General features: G+C 43.5%; 1 protein-coding gene across 6 annotated transcripts in view; it reads right to left on the reverse strand.

Moving 5' to 3' along the window:
- LOC122929221 overlaps positions 1-27274 on the reverse strand; it is a 171961-nt gene that overhangs the window by 113130 nt on the left and 31557 nt on the right. For 2 of the 6 annotated variants that reach the window (XM_044282724.1, XM_044282723.1), the window contains one exon: positions 11206-13027. The exons of the other annotated variants lie outside the window; for them this stretch is intronic. In XM_044282724.1, coding sequence (XP_044138659.1) covers positions 12785-13027 — 243 coding nt within the window. In that variant the 3' untranslated portion in view covers positions 11206-12784. Of the gene's footprint in view, positions 1-11205; positions 13028-27274 lie in introns of those variants that run through there. 6 annotated transcript variants of the gene reach the window in all.

The following is a 27274-nucleotide window of genomic DNA, read 5'->3' on the forward strand; positions in this document are numbered from 1 at the left end:
AGAAGCACCTGGAGTATGCCAAAGAAATAGTGGACTCTAAAATAGAGAAGGCCAAACAAAAACAAAAACAGGACTTTGATATGCATGCACATGCTGAGCCATTACAGCCTGGAGACCAGGTCTGGCTAAAAAACAATCACCCAGTAAGCAAGCTGGATAGTCGCTGGGAGCGTAAGCCATATACAATAGTGGCCATCCCCTCATCAGAGGTCACCGAAATCCAGAGAGAGAATAAAAGTACTGAGCGAGTACATCGCAACAGGCTCAAGATATGCCTACAGGAACCAGTTCGAGAGCAGCCAAGAGCAGAGGATACATCACCCGAGCTGCCATTGTCTTCAGAAAGTAAGACTCCAGCAGAGTTGCCTTCCATGCTTGACCCCCTTCACTGGTTACTCCAGCCTCAAATTCGAGTCCTGATGCCAGTTGCTGAGATTACTCCAAGTAATCTCCTTGCAGAGATCCCAATGGACCAATAAAGGTAAACCACCTGCCCGTTATTGGGAATTCTTTGAAACCAGTGTTTAGCTACAGAGACAATGGGAGCCAAGACATTTTTTTTGCTACTTGTTACAAGTTATACAACATTACAAGCCAGCACCCAAAGGAAAGACTCAAACGTGTACCTGAGTCCTTTGTGACTTATACTGTTCTTATCTTGCACTAATTTTGCTCAAATTTTTACAGGTGTAGCAACGTTCAAGCACTTAGGCCCATTGCATGGACTCTTTTACAGATGCTGCAATGTGAATTTATGCACTTATTGTGAAACTGCATTTAACTTTAGCCAGATCAGTAGCACCTTGCTTCTGTGTGCCTTGATGTACAGCTCTGTTCTCTTTATACGGACTGCCTCTTTGGACGCTTAATACTAATGGTTTACATCTGGTGTCATAACCTGGGTACCAAGGTAGAACAAGTGGTAAGTCCCAGGCAGGTCCAGAAACTACAAGGGTAACCCCGCTGCTTCGGGAATGGCTAGTGGAATCATATACCCCTCCTTCCTGTTTGTTATATGTGCCAGGATTAGTAATGGGACTACTATACCCCCATCCTTGTGTGTCTTCCAGGAGTTCCATGGGATTTTATATACCCTCCTCCTGTGACTGCCAGAAGCATTTGGAGAAGCTGAAAACTCCCGATTCTGTGCCTTTGCCTAAGGTATGGCACCTCCACCTTAGAGCCATTTTGCTACGCTTAGTCACCATAGTGATCGTGCTATAAGCCTTATATTTTGACTTTGGTGCAGGGAAGGGAATACAGGATAAAGCCACCCTTCCATTTGTGGGTGTTTCATTACACAATGGTGGGACTACAGAGTAGACACCTCCATGCTTTCTTCGTAATAGAGCTCAAAAGAAAGCCAGTAATGATTGCTTAGTGCAGACCCTTGGTTCACTGGGTATACCGAGAGGGAAACTGTTAATAAGATACCCTACTCATGCGGGCAGAAACCTTAGGGTAGCCGTTATGTGTTTCTTTGTATGTCTTTATGTGTACTTCATGCAGCACTTTGTATTAAATTGGGTACCCCAGAGCTCAATCCTCTCATCCTACGCAGGTGGGACACGTCGTAGGCGTGACACACTACCTCATCAGCACAGGACAAATGACGTCTCTAGAGGGCGCCGGCACCTGCAATTGATTGGTCTGAAAAATGTCCTTCAGACATATAGTACTTGGCGATTGGATGGAATAATCCCGCCCGCAAAAACCGAGGGTTTAAAGCCCAGGGACCGCCCCCACATGTCAAACCTGCACGTCATCCCCTGAAGACGCCGAATTATACGGCGAAACATGTAGGGATGCAGGCAAAGATTTTAAGTTCAGGATAGAGAGGCAGGGACCCCATAGACAGCGACAGATAGAATAAATTTGCAGGGGTGAGAGACCTAAGAAACGATCAGGTATTCCACCTAGATACGGTTTATCCGAACACATGATACAACCATAATATATAAAGATACAAATTCCCTCCTGTCCTTCCTGAGGAATTTTTAATCAGTTCCCAAGACTTCTATGTGGTTTTAAGAGTATACAATAAAGAATAATGTTTTATATATTATTAGTCAGAGATGTATGCAAATGCTACGCTTAGGTCCTAGAGACCTTTGAAGCTTACAATCCTCTCATTCTAAGCACAAGCCGAGGGTGGCTTAACTCAAAGTAAGGGGGAATGTAACAGCCCAGACTTGTGTTACTAGATGCCTCTATCCCCCTACTATCTTCTAGGAGCTTTACACTGTCATCAGATGGGATTTTGCTTATGTCCTCCACAAATATGCATAAGAACATGTTAAATGCAATTGATCAAGTCATTTTCCTGGTATACCAGCAGGTGGCAGCATCATTGGTAGAGATAGTCTTAATGTTATGGCAGTTCAGAGTGGAACGATCCTGTTCTATTCTGCCCCCCTTCTGAAGAGTGGTGGACTACTCTGTCTTTCTGCAGCAAGGGAGGGAAAAAACTGTTAGATCCACATTTAGTTACCCCCTGCATAGGGAAGACAGCAAGGACCTTGGCTTGGCTGAGCCTTGGTCATATTCCCAGTCTGAGCACCTTCAGCCTCAGCTGGATGAAGAAGCAGAAAACTAATTACAACCTCCAGAGTTCCAGAAGAAAGCATTCCCTGAGAAATCATCTGTGAGTTAAGTCCAGAGACCTAGGAGAAGCTATTCCTTCTCAGCTAGTATGCCCCTAGAAAGCAGAAGTTACAGAAAAGTGGAGAAGATTAATTCCTGTCACAATTACAGAGCTACCAAGCAGACGACTTATCCTGCAAGGTCCAAATTTACAGAAGAAGTATTTATTCCTGCCAATCCTTGCCAAACCTACTGGGACCAGAGACTAAAGCTGTATACTTCTTGGATACAAGTTATGTCAAGTAAAGAAACGTTTGAACTTCACCTAACGGTCTGGACATAATTTTTGCTGAAAAATCCCTCTATTACTTCTACTATCACTACACTCAAATGTATTACAATTGAGCCAGAAGCCAGGAGTCCGGCCGTACCCAGGTAGGAGACACCATGACACAATTATCACCACCCTATAGAGACATTATAGGCCATTACACCACTCTGGCATTCCTAATCTGGGACGTGCGTTATAACACCTTGGAAGGGCCCTGGGATAGTACCCTGCGCACGCTGCAATTGGCGTTACGACAAATACAGAACATTAACCACCCGTACCTGGCCACTGCACATCCAGACCAGAGGATAGATAGCATTTGAAATCTCAAAGAAAACGTGAACTACTAGTATGAAACCCATGTCAGGGCATCTCCAGACAGTTATTACACTCCAGAAATACATCTAAGCCCCTATTCAACTCTTTTAGTGTATGTCCCCTCGTCACAGTCACAGTCCTGGGGATAAATAGATGATGGGAGAGATCTCTGTACTGACCCCTGATATATTTATACATAGTTAATCCTAATTTTGATAATCTTTCTGGGACCTGTAGTCCACCCATTCCAGTTATTACTTTAGTTGCCCTCCTCTGGACCCTCTCCAGCTCTGCTATGTCTGCTTTGTTCACTAGAGCCCAGAACTGTACACAGTACTCCATGTGTGGTCTGACTAGTGATGTGTAAAGTGGCAGGACTATGTTCTTATCACGGGCATCTATGCCCCTTTTGATGCAACCCATTTTCTTATTGGCCTTGGCAGCAGCTGCCTGACACTGGTTTCTATATATATATATATATATATATACACACACACAGTATACTGTCCTCTGTAGTATATATATGCAGTATACTGTCCTCTGTAGTATATATATGCAGTATACTGTCCTCTGTAGTGTATATATACAGTATACTGTCCTCTGTAGTATATATAAAGTATACTGTCCTCTGTAGTATATATAAAGTATACTGTCCTGTAGTATGTGTATATATATATATATATATATATATATATATATATATAAACACACACATACACATACACACAGTATACTGTCCTCTGTAGTGTGTATACAGGTCCTTTAAAAAAAATTAGCATATTGTGATAAAGTTCATTATTTTCTGTAATGTACTGATAAACATTAGACTTTCATATATTTTAGATTCATTACACACCAACTGAAGTAGTTCAAGCCTTTTATTGTTTTAATATTGATGATTTTGGCATACAGCTCATGAAAACCCAAAATTCCTATCTAAAAAAATTAGCATATTTCATCCGACCAATAAAAGAAAAGTGTTTTTAATACAAAAAAAGTCAACCTTCAAATAATTATGTTCAGTTCTGCACTCAATACTTGGTGGGGAATCCTTTTGCAGAAATGACTGCTTCAATGCGGCGTGGCATGGAGGCAATCAGCCTGTGGCACTGCTGAGGTGTTATGGAGGCCCAGGATGCTTCGATAGCGGCCTTAAGCTCATCCAGAGTGTTGGGTCTTGCGTCTCTCAACTTTCTCTTCCCAATATCCCACAGATTCTCTATGGGGTTCAGGTCAGGAGAGTTGGCAGGCCAATTGAGCACAGTAATACCATGGTCAGTAAACCATTTACCAGTGGTTTTGGCACTGTGAGCAGGTGCCAGGTCGTGCTGAAAAATGAAATCTTCATCTCCATAAAGCTTTTCAGCAGATGGAAGCATGAAGTGCTCCAAAATCTCCTGATAGCGGCTGCATTCACCCTGCCCTTGATAAAACACAGTGGACCAACACCAGCTGCTGACATGGCACCCCAGACCATCACTGACTGTGGGTACTTGACACTGGACTTCAGGCATTTTGGCATTTCCCTCTCCCCAGTCTTCCTCCAGACTCTGGCACCTTGATTTCCGAATGACATGAAAAATTTGCTTTCATCCGAAAAAAGTACTTTGGATCACTGAGCAACAGTCCAGTGCTGCTTCTCTGTAGCCCAGGTCAGGCGCTTCTGCCGCTGTTTCTGGTTCAAAAGTGGCTTGACCTGGGGAATGCGGCACCTGTAGCCCATTTCCTGCACACGCCTGTACACGGTGGCTCTGGATGTTTCTACTCCAGACTCAGTCCACTGTTTCCGCAGGTCCCCCAAGGTCTGGAATCGGTCCTTCTCCACAATCTTCCTCAGGGTTCAGTCACCTCTTCTCGTTGTGCAGCGTTTTCTGCCACACTTTTTCCTTCCTACAGACTTCCCACTGAGGTGCCTTGATACAGCACTCTGGGAACAGCCTATTCGTTCAGAAATTTCTTTCTGTGTCTTACCCTCTTGCTTGAGGGTGTCAATGATGGCCTTCTGGACAGCAGTCAGGTCGGCAGTCTTACCCATGATTGCGGTTTTGAGTAATGAACCAGGCTGGGAGTTTTTAAAAGCCTCAGGAATCTTTTGCAGGTGTTTAGAGTTAATTAGTTGATTCAGATGATTAGGTTAATAGCTCGTTTAGAGAACCTTTTCATGATATGCTAATTTTTTTAGATAGGAATTTTGGGTTTTCTTGAGCTGTATGCCAAAATCATCAATATTAAAACAATAAAAGGCTTGAACTACTTCAGTTGTGTGTAATGAATCTAAAATATATGAAAGTCTAATGTTTATCAGTACATTACAGAAAATAATGAACTTTATCACAATATGCTAATTTTTTTAGAAGGACCTGTATATATATATATATATATATATATATATACATATACACACACACACACACACAGTATACGGTCCTCTGTAGTATATATACAGTATACTGTCCTGTAGTGTGTGTGTGTATATATATATATATATATATATATATACACACACACACACACACACACAGTATACTCTCCTCTGCAGTATATATACAGTACAGACCAAAAGTTTGGACACACCTTCTCATTCAAAGAGTTTTCTTTATTTTCATGACTATGAAAATTGTAGATTCACACTGAAGGCATCAAAACTATGAATTAACACAGGTGGAATTATATACATAACAAAAAAAGTGTGAAACAACAGAAAATATGTCATATTCTAGGTTCTTCAAAGTAGCCACCTTTTGCTTTGATTACTGCTTTGCACACTCTTGGCATTCTCTTGATCAGCTTCAAGAGGTAGTCACCTGAAATTGTTTTCACTTCAAAGGTGTGCCCTGTCAGGTTTAAGAAGTGGGATTTCTTGCCTTATAAATGGGGTTGGGACCATCAGTTGCGTTGTGGAGAAGTCAGGTGGATACACAGCTGATAGTCCTACTGAATAGACTGTTAGAATTTGTATTATGGCAAGAAAAAAGCAGCTAAGTAAAGAAAAACTAGTGGCCATCATTACTTTAAGAAATGAAGGTCAGTCAGTCTGAAAAATTGGGAAAACTTTGAAAGTGTCCCCAAGTGCAGTCACAAAAACCATCAAGCGCTACAAAGAAACTGGCTCACATGTGGACCGCCCCAGGAAAGGAAGACCAAGAGTCACCTCTGCTGCGGAGGATAAGTTCATCCGAGTCACCAGCCTCAGAAATCGCAGGTTAACAGCAGCTCAGATTAGAGACCAGGTCAATGCCACACAGAGTTCTAGCAGAAGACACATCTCTAGAACTGTTAAGAGGAGACTTTGTGAATCAGGCCTTCATGGTAGAATATCTGCTAGGAAACCACTGCTAAGAACAGGCAACAAGCAGAAGAGACTTGGACCAGTGGAAATCTGTGCTTTGGTCTGATGAGTCCAAATTTTAGATCTTTGGTTCCAACCACCGTGTCATTGTGCGACGCAGAAAAGGTGAATGGATGGACTCTACATGCCTGGTTCCCACCGTGAAGCATGGAGGAGGAGGTGTGATGGTGTAGGGGTGCTTTGCTGGTGACACTGTTGGGGATTTATTCAAAATTGAAGGCATACTGAACCAGCATGGCTACCACAGCATCTTGCAGCGGCATGCTATTCCATCCGGTTTGCGTTTAGTTGGACCATCATTTATTTTTCAACAGGACAATGACCCCAAACACACCTCCAGGCTGTGTATGAGCTATTTGACCATGAAGGAGAGTGATGGGGTGCTGCGCCAGATGACCTGGCCTCCACAGTCACCGGACCTGAACCCAATCGAGATGGTTTGGGGTGAGCTGGACCACAGAGTGAAGGCAAAAGGGCCAACAAGTGCTAAGCATCTCTGGGAACTCCTTCAAGACTGTTGAAAGACCATTTCAGGTGACTACCTCTTGAAGCTCATCAAGAGAATGCCAAGAGTGTGCAAAGCAGTAATCAAAGCAAAAGGTGGCTACTTTGAAGAACCTAGAATATGACATATTTTCAGTTGTTTCACACTTTTTTGTTATGTATATAATTCCACATGTGTTAATTCATAGTTTTGATGCCTTCAGTGTGAATCTACCATTTTCATAGTCATGAAAATAAAGAAAACTCTTTGAATGAGAAGTTGTGTCCAAACTTTTGGTCTGTATTGTATATATACAGTATACTGTCCTCTGTAGTGTATATACATATATATATATATATATATATATATATACACACACACACACCATATACTGTCCTCTGTAGTATATATACACAGTATACTGTCCTCAGTAGTGTGTGTGTGTGTATATATATATTGTGAGACAGTGACAGGTCTCACGCAGGTTAGAGGCAAGGAAGGGGTGGATAGTGCGGTCCACGCCCCTATTCTACCACAGGTGAGATCAGCTGGAGGTACTCAGCCTGGCATAAAGCACCTCCCAGAGTGTCAGCAAGGGGGAGTGTGTTGCCTGTGGACAGAAGCCTGAAGGCTCTGTGTGGTCCAAGCCAGGAGGGCTGAGAGACCACTATTCCCCATGTGTGCTGAGACACTGGACTGGAGACAGTGGGCGTACTGTGCTCTGTACAACATTGGTTGAGAAAGCCGCATGTGTTCACAGGGCGTGAACAGGGCCTTAGGCGAGTCAGGAATCTGTTTGTTTAGTTAGAGCCCAGGCGGGCGAGTGTTTATTATTTTGTATTATTGTTTATGTTTACACGGATGTGCCGCAATAAAGCACAGTGTTTGGACCTTAACCTTGGTGCCCTGAATATATCTGTGAGAATGACCCCCGAAAGAGACCTAATTCCCTACAATATTTATATATATATATATATATATACACATCCATACATACAGTATAATGTCCTATGTAGTATATATATGCAGTATACTGTCCTCTGTAGTGTTTATATATACAGTATACTGTCCTTTTTAGTGTCTATACAGTATACTGTCCTCTGTAGTATATACACTCACCTAAAGAATTATTAGGAACACCATACTAATACGGTGTTGGACCCCCTTTTGCCTTCAGAACTGCCTTAATTCTACGTGGCATTGATTCAACAAGGTGCTGATAGCATTCTTTAGAAATGTCGGCCCATATTGATAGGATAGCATCTTGCAGTTGATGGAGGTTTGAGGGATGCACATCCAGGGCACGAAGCTCCCGTTCCACCACATCCCAAAGATGCTCTATTGGGTTGAGATCTGGTGACTGTGGGGGCCATTTTAGTACACTGAACTCATTGTCATGTTCAAGAAACCAATTTGAAATGATTCGAGCTTTGTGACATGGTGCATTATCCTGCTGGAAGTAGCCATCAGAGAATGGGTACATGGTGGTCATGAAGGGATGGACATGGTCAGAAACAATGCTCAGGTAGCCCGTGGCATTTAAATGATGGCCAATTGGCACTAAGGGGCCTAAAGTGTGCCCAGAAAACATCCCCCACACCATTACACCACCACCCCCAGCCTGCACAGTGGTAACAAGGCATGATGGATACATGTTCTCATTCTGTTTACGCCAAATTCGGACTCTACCATTTGAATGTCTCAACAGAAATCGAGACTCATCAGACCAGGCAACATTTTTCCAGTCTTCAACAGTCCGATTTTGGTGAGCTCGTGCAAATTGTAGCCTCTTTTTCCTATTTGTAGTGGAGATAAGTGGTACCCGGTGGGGTCTTCTGCTGTTGTAGCACACCTTTCTTTCCCATTCTGACATTCAGTTTGGAGTTCAGGAGATTGTATTGACCAGGACCACAACCCTACATGCATTGAAGCAACTGCCGTGTGATTGGTTGACTAGATAACCGCATTAATGAGAAATAGAACAGGTGTTCCTAATAATTCTTTAGTGAGTGTATATGCAGTATACTGTCCTCTGTAGTGTGTATACAGTATACTGTCCTCTGTAGTGTGTATGCAGTATACTGTCCTCTGTAGTGTGTATACAGTATACTGTCCTCTGTAGTATATATATATATGCAGTATACTGTCCTCTGTAGTGTATATATACAGTATACTGTCCTCTGTAGTAAAAAAAAGACTGACCCCTGAGTTACTCCACTAGTGACAGTGACCCGATCTGAGTGTGTACCATTGATAACCACTCTCTGTTTTCTATCACTGAGACAGTTACTTACCCACATACAGACGTTTTCTCCCAGTCCGAGCATTCTCATTTTATATACTAACCTTTTATGTGGTACAGTGTCAAATGCTTTGGAGAAGTCCAGATATACGACATCCATTGATTCGTCGCTGTCAAGTCTAGAATTTACCTCCTCATAGAAACTGATTAAATTAGTTTGACATGACCGATCCCTCATGAAGCCATGCTGATATGGTGTTATTTGCTTATTTTCATTAAGGTCCTCCAAGATAGCATCTCTTAGAAAACCTTCAAACAGTTTATCCATGACAGATGTTAAAATTACCAGCCTATAGTTTCCGGGCTCTTTTTTTGGACCCATTTTGAATATTGGCACCACATTTGCTATGCGCCAATCCTGTGAAACACTCCCTATCAATATAGAATAATCCTTAATATGAGAATAATCCTTAAATATGGGAAATAAGGGTCTGGCTATGACATTACTTAATTCACTGAGAATACGGAGGTGTATGCCATCTGGTCCTGGCGATTTGTCTATTTTAGTCTTTTTAAGACGCCGCTGTACTTCTTCCTGGGTCAGACAGGACACTTTTAATAGGGAATTTATTTTTACATTTTGCATTTCCTCTGACAGTTTATTTTCTTCAGTGAATACATCTCTCTCTGTATCTCCCCCCTCATTACCCAGTAAAGGACCAAAGGACCAACACCTTCCGATTTATACTTTTTGCCATTTATAAAATTGAAGAACATTTTAGGGTTAGTTTTATTCTCTTTGGTAATGAATCTCTCTGTCTTTAGATTGGCTGCTTTTATTTGTCTTTTACATTTTCTATTTCTTTTCCTTATAGTTTTTCAATGCTTCCTCGCTACCTTCCTGAGTGATTTGAATGCCTTCTTTTTGTCATGTATTGCTTTTTTTTTACAATTCAATTTTTCCACATTGTTTTTTTTCTTGTTCCTTACCCTTTCTATCCCATAAGGTATGTACCTTTTACAATTAGAGTTTAAGATGCTTTAAAAAAATATCCCATTTTGTGGCTGTATTTGTATTTTTGAGGACTTTGTCCCAGTTAGTTAGGCCAATGGCCTCTCTTGGTTGGTTTAATTTTGCTTTTTCAAAGTTTGGTAGCCATGGCATTGGTGGTGGTAGCAGCAGCAACAGTGGCACTTGGGGCAAATGCAGAGCAGAGAAGGGAGACCAAGGAGCCAATCATGATATCCCACAATCTGATTAACGTGGCAGGGAAGGTGAGGATTCTTAAAATGATTGTGTGCTGGACAGGACCTGGGAGGCATATAGAGTTATTGAGGAGGAGGCAAAATCAAAGAAGCAGGGTGGTGGCAGCAGCAGCAATTAAGAGTAGAGGTGACATGCCTCCAAAATAACGGCACATGGTTCTCAACGACACATGGTATCTCAACTCTTTTGTCATGTCTTGTCCCATGGGATATTAATGGGATTTCTAGCCAAATTAAAATTGGGATCAGAGGGGCTTAAAACATAAATGAGAAGATACTTGCCACATCCTGCCACATCCAGCTCAACATAGTGCCTAATAATTGGTATTTTGAGGGGGTAAGGAGTATATTTGTTATTTGGTTTTATCTTCACTGTATCATACATTGCTCTTCATGTTTGCAGTGATCTTTAGGGGGAGTGCTGTGAGGAATGATAATGGTTGCTCACGATGGCTCTCCCCACTCAGATGCTCCCTGGGGCCATGCAGTGGTTAGAGGTGCAGAACCCTTATTCCCTTCAGGGCACACCTTGGCATCAGGGGCTCCTGCCTGGTTTTAGCAGGGTACAAGTCAAAAGAACTCGAGTGGAGCCAGCAGATAATCGACGCAATGATCAGGCAAGTTGATTGCAATAAATAAAGTCTCTTTACTCAGTTGATGATGGAGGTAGCAGTACAGGTGTCAGCAACAATACAGTCCAGAAGTAGGTTACAAAAGTTACCAATGGCTGTGTAATAATGGTGGCAGAAGTAAGACTCCCAGTACGAATCAGTTCTACACAAATCAAAAGAACTATTAAAGGGAGAGAAGGAGAGAGAAAGAGAGAAATCACTGATCTAGTGGTAGTCTCAAACTGTTCAAACACTGCTTTTTCATAATAAGATGTCCTCTAGCAGTAGCCTCAAACTGTTCTTTCTGCCTTCAACTATTTAATCAGTGCTTTTTCATAAAGGAGAGCTAATCTGCATACCACTGGGTTACTGGGAAGGAAAATCAAATTAGTTTTTCTTTAAAAAAATAAAAAAATAAATACTAAGCCTTCACTACTCCATATGCATACTCGGTGGTCTCCACAATGGGAAAGAGCACCCTAAAAGCCCAGCAAAAGCCACTCAGCTAACCAGGTCAATTTTCTCTCGAGATTGTCAAATTTCTCTTCCTTTAGAGGAATAACTGACTTGAATATGAAGTTTCCAGTGGAGTATTATGTGAAGGTCTGTCTCTCATTTGCCCAAAACAAAATCACAAGAAATTTGGGAAGAACTCTGAATTGGAAAAATTGATTTGCTCATCTCTTCTCCTAGTCTCTCTCTTCACATTCTCTCCTAGCAATCATAGGCATGCTACACCATTCTTGGTCATCCTTTGTCTGCAGTTCCCCAACTGTGGGGTGCATATTAAGATGTGATTGGCCACTCTATATCCCAGTTTGGTAGGTGCTTGAGCAATCTATGCTTTCCACAGTAGCAAAATTGTCATCCTTTAGCAGTCTGTAACCTCGCAAGATGTCTGTTCTGCTTCTCTCAGAAGTACTCTGAGTAAAGAACTCTGTAACCAGGGGACGACCCAATTCCATCTCCCTGGCAACCTACCTTCTGCCATCATTAATCTCTTGGTTGCCAATACCTTACCATTAAGATTCACACACAATACAGAAAAGTAAAGCTATAACAAAAGATCACAGTGCTTAACTTGGTAACTAGAAATTACTGCATGTGTTTTTATGTGTTTGTAATTATGTCTGTGGGCTTCAGAGAGAGGTGTGAATGCTGGGCGAGCTGGAGAGGATGATGGGAGTGATGGTTGCAGCAACAAAGGTGGTGGTAGTCCTCACAGTGGCTAATCTCTCTCTCTCCAATGATCTACATGTGCAGTGGGTAGAGGAGCACAACTATTCATCCCCTCAGGGCACACCCTGGGCCCGTGGAGGCTCCTGTCTGGTGGTGCTTGGATTGCCCTTGACGTAAGGTGGATTAGTAGCCAGGTGCAAGGCAGGAGAACAGGAGAGAGGGCTGGTGGATGATCCAGACAGATGACGAGGCCCTTTTGGTTACCGTAAATATTGATCCTCTTTACTGAATAGACAATGGAGGTTTTAGTACAAATACGAGTGGAAGGGACAGTTCTAAAAAGGCTTTTCTCAAAGGTTGTCAAAAATAATCTGCACTCTGGCTGTAGAACTTTAAGTGTAATAAATAAAAAGAACCTCAATTAATCACAGCCTCCTCCACAGTCCCCTCCTCCACCTCCACAGTCTCCTCCTCCACCTCCACAGTCCCCTCCACCACCACCACAGTCCCCTCCACCAAAGTCTCCACCGCCACAATCTCCATTGAAACCTCCATGACCCCAACTGTGGTGGTCATCGTGATAGAAGTGCACTCCACCCGCAGTATCCCACCCACTGTCACAACTTGAGTCGCTGCTGCTGGAAAGTCTTGTTACTTCATATCTCTGTTGAGAAAAAGGGGAAAAACAACAAAAAAAAAAGATCATCATAAGAATATTGAGTAACCAGTGTCACATCTCCTTATCTACAGCTACACTGAAAGGGTTAATCTCAAGTCATCTGTATGTAAATGTCATGTATATTTTATAAAAGAATGGTCTTTGTCCTATAATCCAAATGTCAGTGTGTTGTTGTCATATACCCTAAGTGTCATAATCCTGCACCCCAAGTGTCACCGTCTCATTATCCTGCACCCCAAGTGTCACCGTCTCATTATCCTGCACCCCAAGTGTCACCGTCTCATTATCCTGCACCCCAAGTGTCACCGTCTCATTATCCTGCACCCCAAGTGTCACCGTCTCATTATCCTGCACCCCAAGTGTCACCGTCTCATTATCCTGCACCCCAAGTGTCACCGTCTCATTATCCTGCACCCCAAGTGTCACCGTCTCATTATCCTGCACCCCAAGTGTCACCGTCTCATTATCCTGCACCCCAAGTGTCACCGTCTCATTATCCTGCACCCCAAGTGTCACCGTCTCATTATCCTGCACCCCAAGTGTCACCGTCTCATTAGCCTGCACCCCAAGTGTCACCGTCTCATTAGCCTGCACCCCAAGTGTCACCGTCTCATTAGCCTGCACCCCAAGTGTCACCGTCTCATTAGCCTGCACCCCAAGTGTCACCGTCTCATTAGCCTGCACCCCAAGTGTCACCGTCTCATTAGCCTGCACCCCAAGTGTCACCGTCTCATTATCCTGCACCCCAAGTGTCACCGTCTCATTATCCTGCACCCCAAGTGTCACCGTCTCATTATCCTGCACCCCAAGTGTCACCGTCTCATTATCCTGCACCCCAAGTGTCACCGTCTCATTATCCTGCACCCCAAGTGTCACCGTCTCATTATCCTGCACCCCAAGTGTCACCGTCTCATTATCCTGCACCCCAAGTGTCACCGTCTCATTATCCTGCACCCCAAGTGTCACCGTCTCATTATCCTGCACCCCAAGTGTCACCGTCTCATTATCCTGCACCCCAAGTGTCACCGTCTCATTATCCTGCACCCCAAGTGTCACCGTCTCATTAGCCTGTACCCCAAGTGTCAGTGTCTCATTAGCCTGTACCCCAAGTGTCAGTGTCTCATTAGCCTGTACCCCAAGTGTCAGTGTCTCATTAGCCTGTACCCCAAGTGTCAGTGTCTCATTAGCCTGTACCCCAAGTGTCAGTGTCATTATCCTGCACCCCAAGTGTCAGTGTCATTATCCTGCACCCCAAGTGTCAGTGTCATCATCCTGCACCCCAAGTGTCAGTGTCATTATCCTGCACCCCAAGTGTCAGAGTGATTATCCTTTACCCAGGGCCGGCATCATCACTTGGCATACCATGGAAGTGCTGAGGCTCACTGCTCCTTGAGGGGATCCCAGAGATGGTATGCCAATTAGGCAATACGATTGCCTCGGGTGGTGTGGCCCTGAAGATAAGTGGGGGTGGCAGCAGTGGCAGCAGGGCCTTAGGAAATGAGCCGCACCATAGTGGAAGCGATCATCTCTCTACACTCATCTTTATCGCCGTCCTCAGGACAGCAATACATTTTGAGGCTGCGGCAGGGCAGGGGAGAGGCATCTCCCTTCCTCGTCCTCTGATAGGCTGCAGGAAATAGGCCTGAAGTCTATGAGATGCCAGCACGGCCGACGCCATGATGTTGACATCGTTGCACTGCCTGAGCCAGGCATCTTAAAGCACAGGACACAGGCCAGAAGAGGCCTGCATGGCATCGCTGCCAGAAGCATGGAGTATTAGTATTTTTTTTATTTTGCATAATGCTGTTGGGCACACTATGGGGGGGACTATAGGTACACTATATGGGGCATTTTTTTTTACTGTCATATTATGGGGGCACTATGGAGAAGGGGGGGACAGGAGCACTATGGGGGCATCTACGGGGGAATTAAGAAAGGGTATTTTATGCTGCAACATTATGGGGGACACTCTAAGGGCATCTACTGGAAAGACTATACAGGGCCATTTTATACTGACACACATTATGAGGGGTATTCTGGGGAAGGAGGAAAGAAGAGCACTATGAGGGCATATGCTGGGGGACTATATAGGGGCAATTTATACTGGCACATTATGTGGGGCACTTGGGAAAGGGGAGAGTGTAGCTGGCCAGCTAAGACCTGTCCTAGGTTGCTAATATAGCTTATATGTTTATACAGCTAGACCTGCCAATAACCTTAATACAGTTTCTATGTTTGTGTGTTAAAGACAAAAGCAGAGTTATTTACTGTGACTTCATGTTTGGATGTCATATAACTGTTATATATTGTGTTCACAGAAGCTAAAAAGATAATATGGCTTTAAGATTCATTATATGGATGTGAGATAAGCTCAATGACACAGCAGAAACAGAAAGCATAGAGTTAAACTGTTGTTGCTGGGCAGGAGTCTAGACCAATCACAGCCAGCCTCACACACAGTAGGAGTCTTGGCCAATCACAGCCAGCCTCACACACAGTCTGTGTGGGAAATTCCCTAGCAGGAGCTGCTGCTGTCATTATTCACCAGAGAGAGAAGCTGAACAGACATTCACTCCACTAAGAGCTGTGTTTATGGAAGCAGAGAGGCCAAAATAGGTATTTAAAACAGTTATATAATGTTCCTACTGTTAATATAGTGATTAGAACTGTATACTGAACCAGTTATATGTGTGTTTACTTACAGTTCCACCAAATTCAATTGCAAACTACAAAGTCAATTGCAAACTACAAAGTCAATTGCAAACTACAAAGTTCACAATCCATATTCAAATTGCATACAACCATACCAGATCATACTCAACCAATCTGAAAATAGTTACTGCTAACTGCATACTGCAAATTGCGACCAAATTCAGCAAGTGAACTATTAGTTAGACCTCAGATATACCTCTGAGGCTACTTTCACACTGGCATTTTGGTTTCCGTTCATCAGATCTGTTCAAGGATCTTACAAGAGGTCCAAAACGGATCAATTTTGCCCTTAATGCATTCTGAATGGATAAGGATCCGCTCAGAATGCATCAGTTTGGCTCTGTTCCGCCTCCATTCCGCTTTGGAGGCAGACATCAAAACGCTGCTTGCAGCGTTTTGGTGTACGTCTGACGAAACTGAGCCAAACGTCAACTGAACCATATCCGTCTGGACACACAATGTAAGTCAATGGAGACGGATCCATTTTCACTGACACAATATGGGACAATAGAAAACGGATCCGTCTTCTACACCATGAAAGTCAATGGTGGACGGATCCGTTTTCTATATTAAAGATATACAAACTGATCCGTTCTGGACGGATGCATGCGGTTATATCTGAATGGATGCGTTTGTGCAGATCCATGACCGATCCGCACCAAACGCGAGTGTGAAAGTAGCCTCAGAGAGATCATAAAGTGCTTAAATAACTTAAAGTAAGAGTACAGATACTGAAGAGAGAAATACAGGGTGGGCCATGTATATGGATACACCTTAATAAAAAGGGAATGGTTGGTGATATTAACTTCCTGTTTGTGGCACATTAGTATATGTGAAGGGGGAAACTTTTCAAGATGGGTGGTGACCATGGCGGCCATTTTGAAGTCGGCCATTTTAAATCCAACTTTTGTTTTTCCAATAGGAAGAGGGTCATGTGACACAAACTTATTGGGAATTTCACAAGAAAAGCAATGGTGTGCTTGGTTTTAACGTAACTTTATTCTTTCATGAGTTATTTACAAGTTTCTTACCACTTATAAAATGTGTTCAATGTGCTGCCCATTGTGTTGGATTGTCAATGCAACCCTCTTCTCCCACTCTTCACACACTGATAGCAACACCACAGGAGAAATGCTAGCACAGGCTTCCAGTATCCGTAGTTTCAGGTGCTGCACAGCATATGCTGTGAAGATACGAGATGTGCAGCACCTGAAACTACGGATACTGGAAGCCTGTGCTAGCATTTCTCCTTGGTGTTGCTATCAGTGTGTGAAGAGTGGGAGAAGAGGGTTGCATTGACAATCCAACACAATGGGCAGCACATTGAACACATTTTATAAGTGGTCAGAAACTTGTAAATAACTCATGAAAGAATAAAGTTACGTTAAAACCAAGCACACTATTGTATTTCTTGTGAAATTCCCAATAAGTTTGATGTGTCACATGACCCTCTTCCTATTGGAAAAACAAAAGTTGGATTCAAAATGGCCGACTTCAAAATGGCCGCCATGGTCACCACTCATCTTGAAAAGTTTCCCCCCTCACATATACTAATGTGCCACAAACAGGAAGTTAATATCACCAGCCATTCCCATTTTATTAAGGTGTATCCATATAAATGGCCCACCCTGTATATCCACCATTTTATGTTGAATGACAAGATTGAACAGTTGAACCACCATCTTATGCATACCGCCATTTTGTGATATCTTTTCAACACGTGTTATGTACATGGACTATCTGCTGCGGAGGCGGCAGTGTTATATGAAGAAAAGTGGAAGTTAATAAAGAAGTTATTTCAAGCATTTGGTGCGCTCTTTAAACCTACTGTTTGTATAGAACGGTGCTAGAGGAATTACAGAGTAATAGACAGTCTGGTTAGACTAAAAAGTCAGAGATATCAGAATTCTTCTAACGCCACCGCGCAAAAGGCACTTCATAGTGCTGCACCTGCCACAGAGAGAGGGGCACTATGGGGACATTTACTAGGGGTACTATATATGGGTATTTTATACTGGCACATATTATGTGGACACTAAGTGTACATTAGCTCAACTGGAGGCACTAAGGAGGGTATTTTTTGTACATAGTGCTGCACCTGCCACAGTGGAACAATTAACCTCAGAGGGCGAAGTGATAGCGCTCCTCAACTTGCACAGTAAAGAGCGCATTAGAGCAGCAAAGCGCCAGCATATACCGCAACTGTTACCTGAGTGAGCAAGCAAAGACACCTCAGCGGAGCTACAATAGTGGCCATAGAACGTGTGCATTAGTCAAACTGCAGCCGACTCTTAAAGCAGAACGGCAAAATAGTCAGAGAAAAAAGGGCCAACCCTCCTGCGATCCCTAGAGAGAGAAAGAGACGCATGGTGGGAGGCCAAAGTCCAGAGCTAGAGTGCCCGCACCGCTATCCAAGAAGAGGCCACGTACTGCAGCAAGCTAGTTTCCCGCCACTAGGCCCAAAGCCTGCAACAGCGTATCCAAGCCAGCGCATCACAAGTCATCACAGAGCATAGCAAGTCAGCTCAGAGCATCGCATTATATCAAGAAAAAACTCCTTTAAGACTGACATTTGTTCCTGCTCCTTTAGAATAAGGTCAGAGCTTTCCTTTTATTACTTATCATTGCACATTTTTGTGTTTAGGAATAAAAGACTTTAAAGTAAAACAAAGGACAGTTTGTAGTACACAAACTCTAAAGTATTTAAACTGAAAGTCATTTATTGCCTGTATTTATTTCTGTTACATTTAAAGTGAAAGTCATTTATTTCTGCATTTGGAAATATTGCATTTAACGTGAAAGGCATCTTATTATTCGTATTGATTCGTATTTCATTTCAAGTAAAATGTCTGAGCCTAGTATTACCATGCCACTGTTAGAGGATACAAAGATGGATAGAGTAGAAGTTAAAAGAGCATGGGAACCTGTCTGAGGTAGAAGAGTCTGATGCAGCATTAGTCTTGCCTCAAATTAATATAGCCCAAGCAGATGAAATAAGACGTTCATCACATGCCGGAAAACTGACCCTAAAGATGCTGGAAAATTTGGAGCAAGAAGCAGCATTAAAAGGAAAAAGTTTGCCATAATGTATGAGATTATATAGAGATGTATACATTAATGGCAATCATGGAAAGTTAAAACAAGAAAGTATAAAAAGGGAACTTGAGTGAAATGGTAGAGACTGTAGAAGAATCTGAATAAGAGCTTATTGCAGCATATGTCAACCTGCTGTCACTTACAACACCTTCCCAGGACATTGTAAGGAACACGGACACATGTCTGCGGCCACTAAAAATTTTGTAAAGCTGATGAGAGAACCATCATCTGCAGAAAACTATGATGAAGTTAAAGCAAGAAGGAGAATTAACAAGCTCTTTATGAGAGACTATGCTAGGTCCTTAGGTGGAACCACAATTACAAGTGGGACTTCCTTCGCTAGCAGAAGTGCTGCCCCCATATCAGAAGCTGAAATCGAGGCACAGCGCCAAAAGATAAAGTCTGGAATGGCAAAAAGAAGCTAAGATCATAGAAGCCAGACTTAGAGTACATAAAGAGGATATGAATCGGAGTAGTCTTAGGTTCAAATCTGTACTAAGTGAAGAAACGGACTACTATTTTCCTCCATACGCCCGGGAGAATGGAAGGAAATCTCTAACACTTAGTGAGGAAATAAGTCATTATCCTTCCATCCCTGCTCATAAAGACAAAGAGAGACCTAGTCCAGTGTTAGGAAAAAGGTGTGTGAACTTACCTTCTATCTCTAACGGAAAAAATTAAGAAGAGGACTCCCCTAATTCAGAACTAAATGAGAAAATAGAACTGGATGATTCTATTCCTAGATGTCACTGCAACAGTCAGGAGAATGTTACAACCATTGTCCCAGCAAGACCACAGAGAACAGTCCTCGCTAGACTTCCTGTTCCAGAACCTACTGTATTTTCAGGGGACGTACTGAAGTTTATAGAGTGGAAGGCAAGCTTTGATATGATCATTGAGCATCATTGCTTCAGTCCAGTCGACAAGTTATTCTACCTTCAGAGATATGTTGGTGGGGAAGCAAAGAACGTTCTTGAAGGTAACTTCTATAGAAGAGCCTACAAGCAAGCTTTGGAAAAATTGAATCCAAGATATGGTCATCATTTCTTAGAACAAGGAGCCTTTAGAGAGAAACTGATTAACTGGCCTAAAATAGGTCCTAAAGAACACTTCAGACTCCAAAAGTATGATAACTTCCTGCAAGCATGCAGCAATACCATCCCACATGTTCAAGGACTGGAAGTACTGAACGACTATCTATAAAACCACAGGATGCTAACTAAGCTACATTAGGTAGTGGCTTCTAGATAGAATCGCTATGTGACTAAACAGTTAGATCTAGGTAAGGACTTTCCAAGTTTTAAAGAGTTCTCTGAGTTCATCAATGAGGAAGCATGGATAGCATGTATTCTAGTAACAGCATCTTATGTCTTATAATCCTTAGAGGAAAGGCCTGCAAGAGAGATAAGACGCACAAGAGCAACTAGCTTTGCAACGAACACAGCAGCTAAAAGGTACAGATACCTACAAGAACAAGTCGAAAGTCACTACTGGGATCAGTAGAGATAGAGAACAAACAAATCTTCAGACTACCTTCAAATGTATGTTCTGTGGAGAGAACCACTCCATACACAAGTGCCAACAATTAAAGGAGAAGTCCCCAGATCAAAAGAAAAGATTTGTACTGGATAATCAACTGTGTTTAAGTTGTCTAAGAAAAGGCCATGTTACTAAGGAGTGTAAGAAAAAGGCCACAGGTACCATTTGTAAAGGACACCATCCTACACCACTACATGAAGAAAGTCCAAAGAAAGATAAATCCTCAATACTTAAAGCTACTGAGGAATGAAAAAAAAAAGTATCGGTATTCTCATGCAGAGTGAGGGAAGAATAAAGCAATGGCACGTCAATGGTTGTACCAGTGTGCATTTCAAATCCTAAAAAGGAGGAACAAGAAGGTATACACCTATGCACTACTGGATGCCCAGCGTGATGTCACCTTCATTGATCAAGAAATCTGCAAGAAATTACAAGTGGCTACAGAACCAGTAAAGCTCAAACTCATCACAATGACGGGGAGAGACACAGTAGTGAACAGTCAAAGGGTCAAAGGACTGAGAGTTAGAGGACTTCATTCAAACTTCACATTAGCTCTACTTCCAGATTATACAAAAGACGATATACCTCTAGATCGAGGATGCATACCTACCTGTGAAACAGCCAATAAATGGGAACACCTATCTGTCATATCTCATAAAATGTCCCAACTGAAGGAGTTTGATGTTGGACTGTTGATAGGCTACGATTGTCATTAAGCCTTGGTACTACAAAAGGTAATCACAGGAGGAAAGGGTGAACCCTATGCTGTTTAAACTGATCTAGGATGGGGTGTTGTTGGACGAAAAACAGCAGATCGCAAACTCAAGACAGGTGTGCTGCTACACAGTTAAAACATACAGTATATAGTTTCATTCATTGAACCATTTATATATTCTATATTTGGTTATATGCTCCCATCTAGTGGCAGTTTTTGGTATTGCACTTGTTTTGTGATATCTGCGATTCATTTCATTGCTTCACCCCTTCTTCTGTGTACCTCACTTCCTGTTTCTTCATACTGCTCCAGGGATTTGCACAGGTACACATGTATTCTCATGTAAGCTTACAAAAGCATCATCTTTTGACCGCACAATACCGGAATCCATCTGTTCTGCTGTACTCTGTTATCTGGTTTACAGAATAAAGCAACTTACACGGATAAACTTGGTGTTGATGAGTTCAAGCTATCTGATAAGGATTGTCCGCAGTGATTATATCTGCCTATACAGGCCAGGCATAGAGATCTCACTAGGGATAAATCGCTATTACAACAATCGGAGTCAGAATAACAGGAGACAGGATTGTGTCATCGAATATCTGTCCAAGAGTTACCAACTGCAAGTCCAGCAAAAGTAATCAAGATCCTTGAATCTGACTTTGCAGACATAAGTTCTAAAGAAAAGAGTGTATCCCAAGAATACATAAAGTTCGTACACACTCTAGAACAGGGCTGGCCAACCTGTGGCTCTCCAGCTGTTGTAAAACTACAACTCCCACCATTCCCTGCTGTAGGCTGATAGATGTAGGCAGACTGGGCATGCTGGAAGTTGTAGTTTTGCAACAGCTGGAGAGCCGCAGGTTGGCCAGCTCTGCTTTAGAAGAAAGTATTTAGCAGAATCAACACGGTCATTTCAAAATGCCCTTACCTTTTTAGAGAACGACCTGGTCTGCCAAATAACAGAAACTAAAGAATGATTATTTGAAATTCATGGAAGGCATCCTTGAAGAAGGACATGCAGAGAAAGTTAATAATCAGCCTAAAGAAGTGTGGTACATCCCACATTAAGGTGTCTACCACTCAAAGAAACTAGATAAGATTAGAGTGGTATTTGATTGCTTAGCAAAGTACAATGGTGTTGCATTGAATGATCATCTACTAAAAGGACCAGATCTGCCTGGAGTACTCTGTAGATTCATTAAGTATCCCGTAGCAGTCATGTGTGACGTTGAAAAGATGTTCCACCAGTTTCATGTGAAGAATGAAGATAGAGATTTCCCGAGGTTCCTATGGTGGGAGGACGGAGATACAGATTCAGAGCCGTCAGAATACAGAATGAAATGTTTGGAGCAGCATAGTCTTCAGGTTGTGCCAATTATGGTATAAAGTACCTGACCAATCAGAATGAAAGGGATTGCCCATCAGCAGCAAATTTTCAGAAGAAAAACTTATGTAGATGATGGTCTCATAAGTCTAGAGTCCACAGAATCTGCAATCAAACTATTGAAAGAAAGCCAAGAGTTATGCGCAATAGGAAACCTGCGCCTTCATAAATTCATCTCAAACAACAGAGAGCTACTGGAATCCATCGGGTGACTCTGAACGTGCATTATCAATGAAGAATGTAGATTTCAATTATGATCATCTTCCAGCCCAGAAGGTACTTGGATTGGGATGGAATGTAGAGAATGACAAGTTCTTCTTTCAAATATCTATTGAAGAGAAAATTGCAACTAGACGAACCTTTCTTTCCGAAGTGGCTTCTATATTTGATCCATTGGGATTCTTGGCTCCAGTAATACTCAGAGCAAAATAAATACTACAAGAATTATGCAGACAGAAGTTGGGATGGGATGAGCCTATACCTGAAAATTGAGGCCAAGGTGGGAGAGTTGGATAGAAGACTCAAAGAGATACAGAAGTTAGTTGTTCTACTTGAGAGTGATGAAAGACACTTGAGAGTTGAGAACATGATGGAAAATTCCTCAAATTCATGTTTAGGTCGTACTACTGAGAACATAGATTTATAGGTAATTTTGGTAGGAGTGTAGCTGGCCAGCTAAGACCTGTCCTAAGTTGCTAATATAGCTTATATGTTTATACAGCTAGACCTGCAAATGACCTTAATACAGTTTGTGTGTGTTTGTGTGTTAAAGACAAAAGCAGAGTTATTTACTGTGACTTCATGTTTGGATGTCATAAAATCAATGACAGCAGAAACAACAGAAAGCATATAGTTGAACTGTTGCTGGGCAGGAGCCTAGACTAACCACAGCCAGCCTCACACACAGCAGGAGTCTTGGCCAATCACAGACAGCCTCACACACAGTCTGTGTGGGAAATTCCCTAGAAGGAGCTGCTGGAATCATTATTCACCAGAGAGAGGAGCTGAACAGACACACATTCAACTAAGAGCTGTGTTTTATGGAAGCAGAGAGGCCAAAATAGGTATTTAAAGCAGTTATATAATGTTCCTACTGTTAATATAGTGATTAGAACTGTATACTGAACCAGTTATGTGTGTGTTTACTTACAGTTCCACCAAATTCAAATCGCAAATACCATACAATTGCAAACTACAAATTCAATTGCAAACTACAAAGTTCACAATCCAAATTCAAATTCCATATTGCAATCCAAATTGCATACAACCATACCAGATCATACTCTGCAGATAGTTACTGCTTTTGGCATGTATTAGTGGAAAAAAGGGCTTAGGGTGTTTTATTTTCTTTTTTATAAATTTTTTTGATCTAACAGTATGTCAGAGAGAGAAGTGCCAGGCCCTGCACAGGCGATTGGCAGAGGCCTAAATGTTTCTGGTGCAGGCAGAGGTCACAGCAGGAGGGTCACTTCCAGAGGCCTGTGCTCCCAGTGTCAGCTAGCGGTCGTGTCCAGCAACCCAGCGGTTCATAAATGGTTGACTCAGTCATCCACTTTGTCCCAAGTGACATCAGACACCCCCAGCCAAGAGTCAGTGGGTTTGTCAGACACAATCCTTAGTTGGCATGGCCTGGGAGCAGGCCCTGTGCTCTCACCTGTCCTCAACCTGCCTCTGTCCTTTCCTGTCCCCTCAGCCACAGAAGTGTTATATGATGTGGTGTGGGCTCAGCCCAACTTTTCAGTAAAGACGAGCTACTAGAGGACAGTCAGCAGCTACTGGACAGCCAGGATGTGGAGAAGACATCCGTCACTTCCTCCGCTAGGCGGGCAAATAGTGATGAGGAGAGTGGAGTGGGAGCTTGTGTTGCGAGCAGTCAGGCTCCTGACCCAGAGACGGTTGAGGAGGACTTCAGTGACATGCAGACCGTACTTGATGATAATGATGATGTAGCAGATCGCACTTGGGAGCCGGATGACGAAAGGGCTTAATCATTGGGAGAAGAGGGTGGCAGCTTGCCAGTGAGGCAGCAGCGGAGCCAGCAAGTCGCTAGCATGGCCGGGAGTCAGCAGGGTGGCAGCAGTGGGAGGTCGGGAGCCAAAGATGCCTGGAAAGTAGTGGTGCACAGATTAACCGAGGCAGCGGCGATAGCAGTCAGTCAGTGCGTAGTTTTGGGGGTAAAATCACCATCTCAGCGGTGTGGAAGATTTTTGTTAAGCTGTCGGTGGAGGTGAACATGGCCATACGATGAATCTGGCACCCTAGCCACGCTTCTGCCCACAATGTTTGCAACATTGCCCTGCATCAACATATGCAGCGTCACCATAAAGTGGCCTGGGAGAACCGTGGCTCAGATGTAGTGTTCCAGCCTGCCGCAGCAACTGCTGTATCACCAAGTGGCACACACCCGGTTTCAGACAGTCAAGGCTCCACCACCTCAGCCAAAGGGAGCTGTCTGTCCTTCCTATCATCTAGTGGTCCTGATGCTCCTGCTCCTCCTCTTCGTCAGTCATTCCGTCAGCAATCGATCACCGAAGCGATTGCCAAGAGACAACAGTATGCGTGCACTCATCCAATGGCGCAGAAGCTGAACGTGCTCCTGTCCAAGTTGCTGGTGCTGCAATCTCTCCCTTTCCAAGTGGTGGACTCTGCACCTTTCAGAGAACTGATGGCTTGTGCCGAGCCAAGGTGGAGAGTCCCAAGCCATCATTTCTTTGCCAAAAAGGCAGTACCAGCCTTGCACATGTATATAGAACAGAAGGTGGGCCAGTCCTCGAGCCTGTCGGTGTGTGCCAAAGTGCACAGCAGCGCCGACATGTGGAGCTGTAATTATGGTCAGGGACAATACATTTCCTTTACGGCCCACTGGGTGAATGTGGTTCCTGCACAGCCACACCAGCAACTTGGCCAGATGACACCGCTTCCGCCTCCACTTTCTCATGCCGTTGGTCCTGCGACAATGTCCGCCTCTGCCTCCACATTCTCCACTGTGTCCTCAGCCTCCACTGCAGGGACAAGTCACAGGGTCCCTCCAGCACACCACATGTGCAGGGCAAAGCAGCGTCACGCTGTTCTGCACCTCGTTAGCCTGGGCAAACGGAGTCACATGGGAGAGGAAATCCTCATCAAGAAATCGAATCCTGGCTTTCTCCGCAACAACTCAAAATCTGAACCATGGGGACCAACAACGGGAACAACATGGTGTTGGCGCTACATCAAGGCGGTTGTCAAGCGGTTCCTGAAGTCTTCCACCCATCTGCAAGACATCCTAAAAATGGCCAGGAAACTGTGCATTCACTTCAGACACTCGTACACCACAAAGCACACCCTCTTTGAGCTGCAGCAGCAGAACGGCATCCCCCAATATTCTCACACCCTTTGAAAAGGGGACGTTATTTGCTAGTCGCCAGAACTACGGGATGAACAACGTCATTCCACTGCTTCATGTCCTGGAACAGATGCTGGTAAATCTGGCTAATCGGGGTACTGGAGATGTGGCGCCTAGATCTCATGTTCACATGAGCCCTGTAGAGGCGGAACTAGAGGAGGACGACTTTGGAGCACAAGCAATGTGTAGCAAAATGGGTGGTTTTTACACGCAGGTGACAGGAGAGGAGGAGCAGGAGCAGCCAGAGGAGCTACAGGGCGATGAGAAAGATGAGGCAGTGGACCCAGACACACCTTGACAGTATGCAGTGGAGATGGAGGCAGAGAGTCCTTCCGAGTCACTTGCATAAATGGTCCGATGCCTGCTCACTTGCTTGCGTAGTGACAGACGAATTGTCACCATTCGGCAGAGGGATGACTTCTGGCTCTCCACCTTTTTGGACCCTCACTACCTGTCCAAAATGGTGTCCTTTTTTACACCCACTGAGAGGGAGGACAAACTGACCTACAATAGAGACATGCTATGTAGTCAGTTGTCCACTGCCTATCAGATCCATCGTCCATCTTCTCGCAGGTCTGACTCACGTCCCTCTTCCTTGGCTGCTGTGGCAGGGTGGCGGGCGGTAGGAGCAGTTCCAGCTCCATTAGCAGCAACTTGGGTCTAGAGTCGATTGTGACGAGACCATTCTCGCCACATTGCATTGGAGAAGCCTGAGGGCCAGTCTCCTTCCTACAGACTATGGACCCAGAACTATGGAGACCCCCTCAGACCTTTTGGTTTTACAAGGAACTATGAACCCCGATTTATGTGTGGAATTTATATGCCACATATTTCCTATTGACCATTAAAAAGGCATGGTGTGGATTCAGCAACACAAAAAGGGTTAAATCTGCACTAAGACTTCCACTGATTGTGTTAGTGATGGGATTAGGATAGCTGATTATAGGAGCAGTCGACTCCTAGATGAGTAGATCACCCTATGATACACTCAGGAGATAATCCCATCACATGTGTCTCCTCCCTCCCTATTTATTTATTATGGAGGGGGGTGAAGATGTCTGTTTGCATGTTGTTCATGGTTGATTGCGTCAAAGACAATGTAAAGCTGTAAAGGATTGGCTGATGTCATGTCCTCAGTTCCCAACCAGGTCCACGGGGGGGTACCCTTGTTGGAAAATGTGTATATAAGTCAGTGCTGGTGTGTTCAATAAAGAGTTCCTGTTTTACCTTCAACATAGAGCCTCGTCTCATGTGTGTGGGGATTGTTATACGCTGTATACTCCCCTGGCTATAACTGCTAGCTCTTGTAAGAGCTGTTCCTGTGGTGGTTACGGTGTCAAGCGGAGTGCTTGGAGCCCTCGGGAAGCACTAGGAGCATCCATCAACAGAGGTACCCAG

The sequence above is a fragment of the Bufo gargarizans genome, chromosome 2 (assembly GCF_014858855.1).
Source record: "Bufo gargarizans isolate SCDJY-AF-19 chromosome 2, ASM1485885v1, whole genome shotgun sequence".
NCBI classification, from domain to species: Eukaryota; Metazoa; Chordata; class Amphibia; order Anura; family Bufonidae; genus Bufo; species Bufo gargarizans.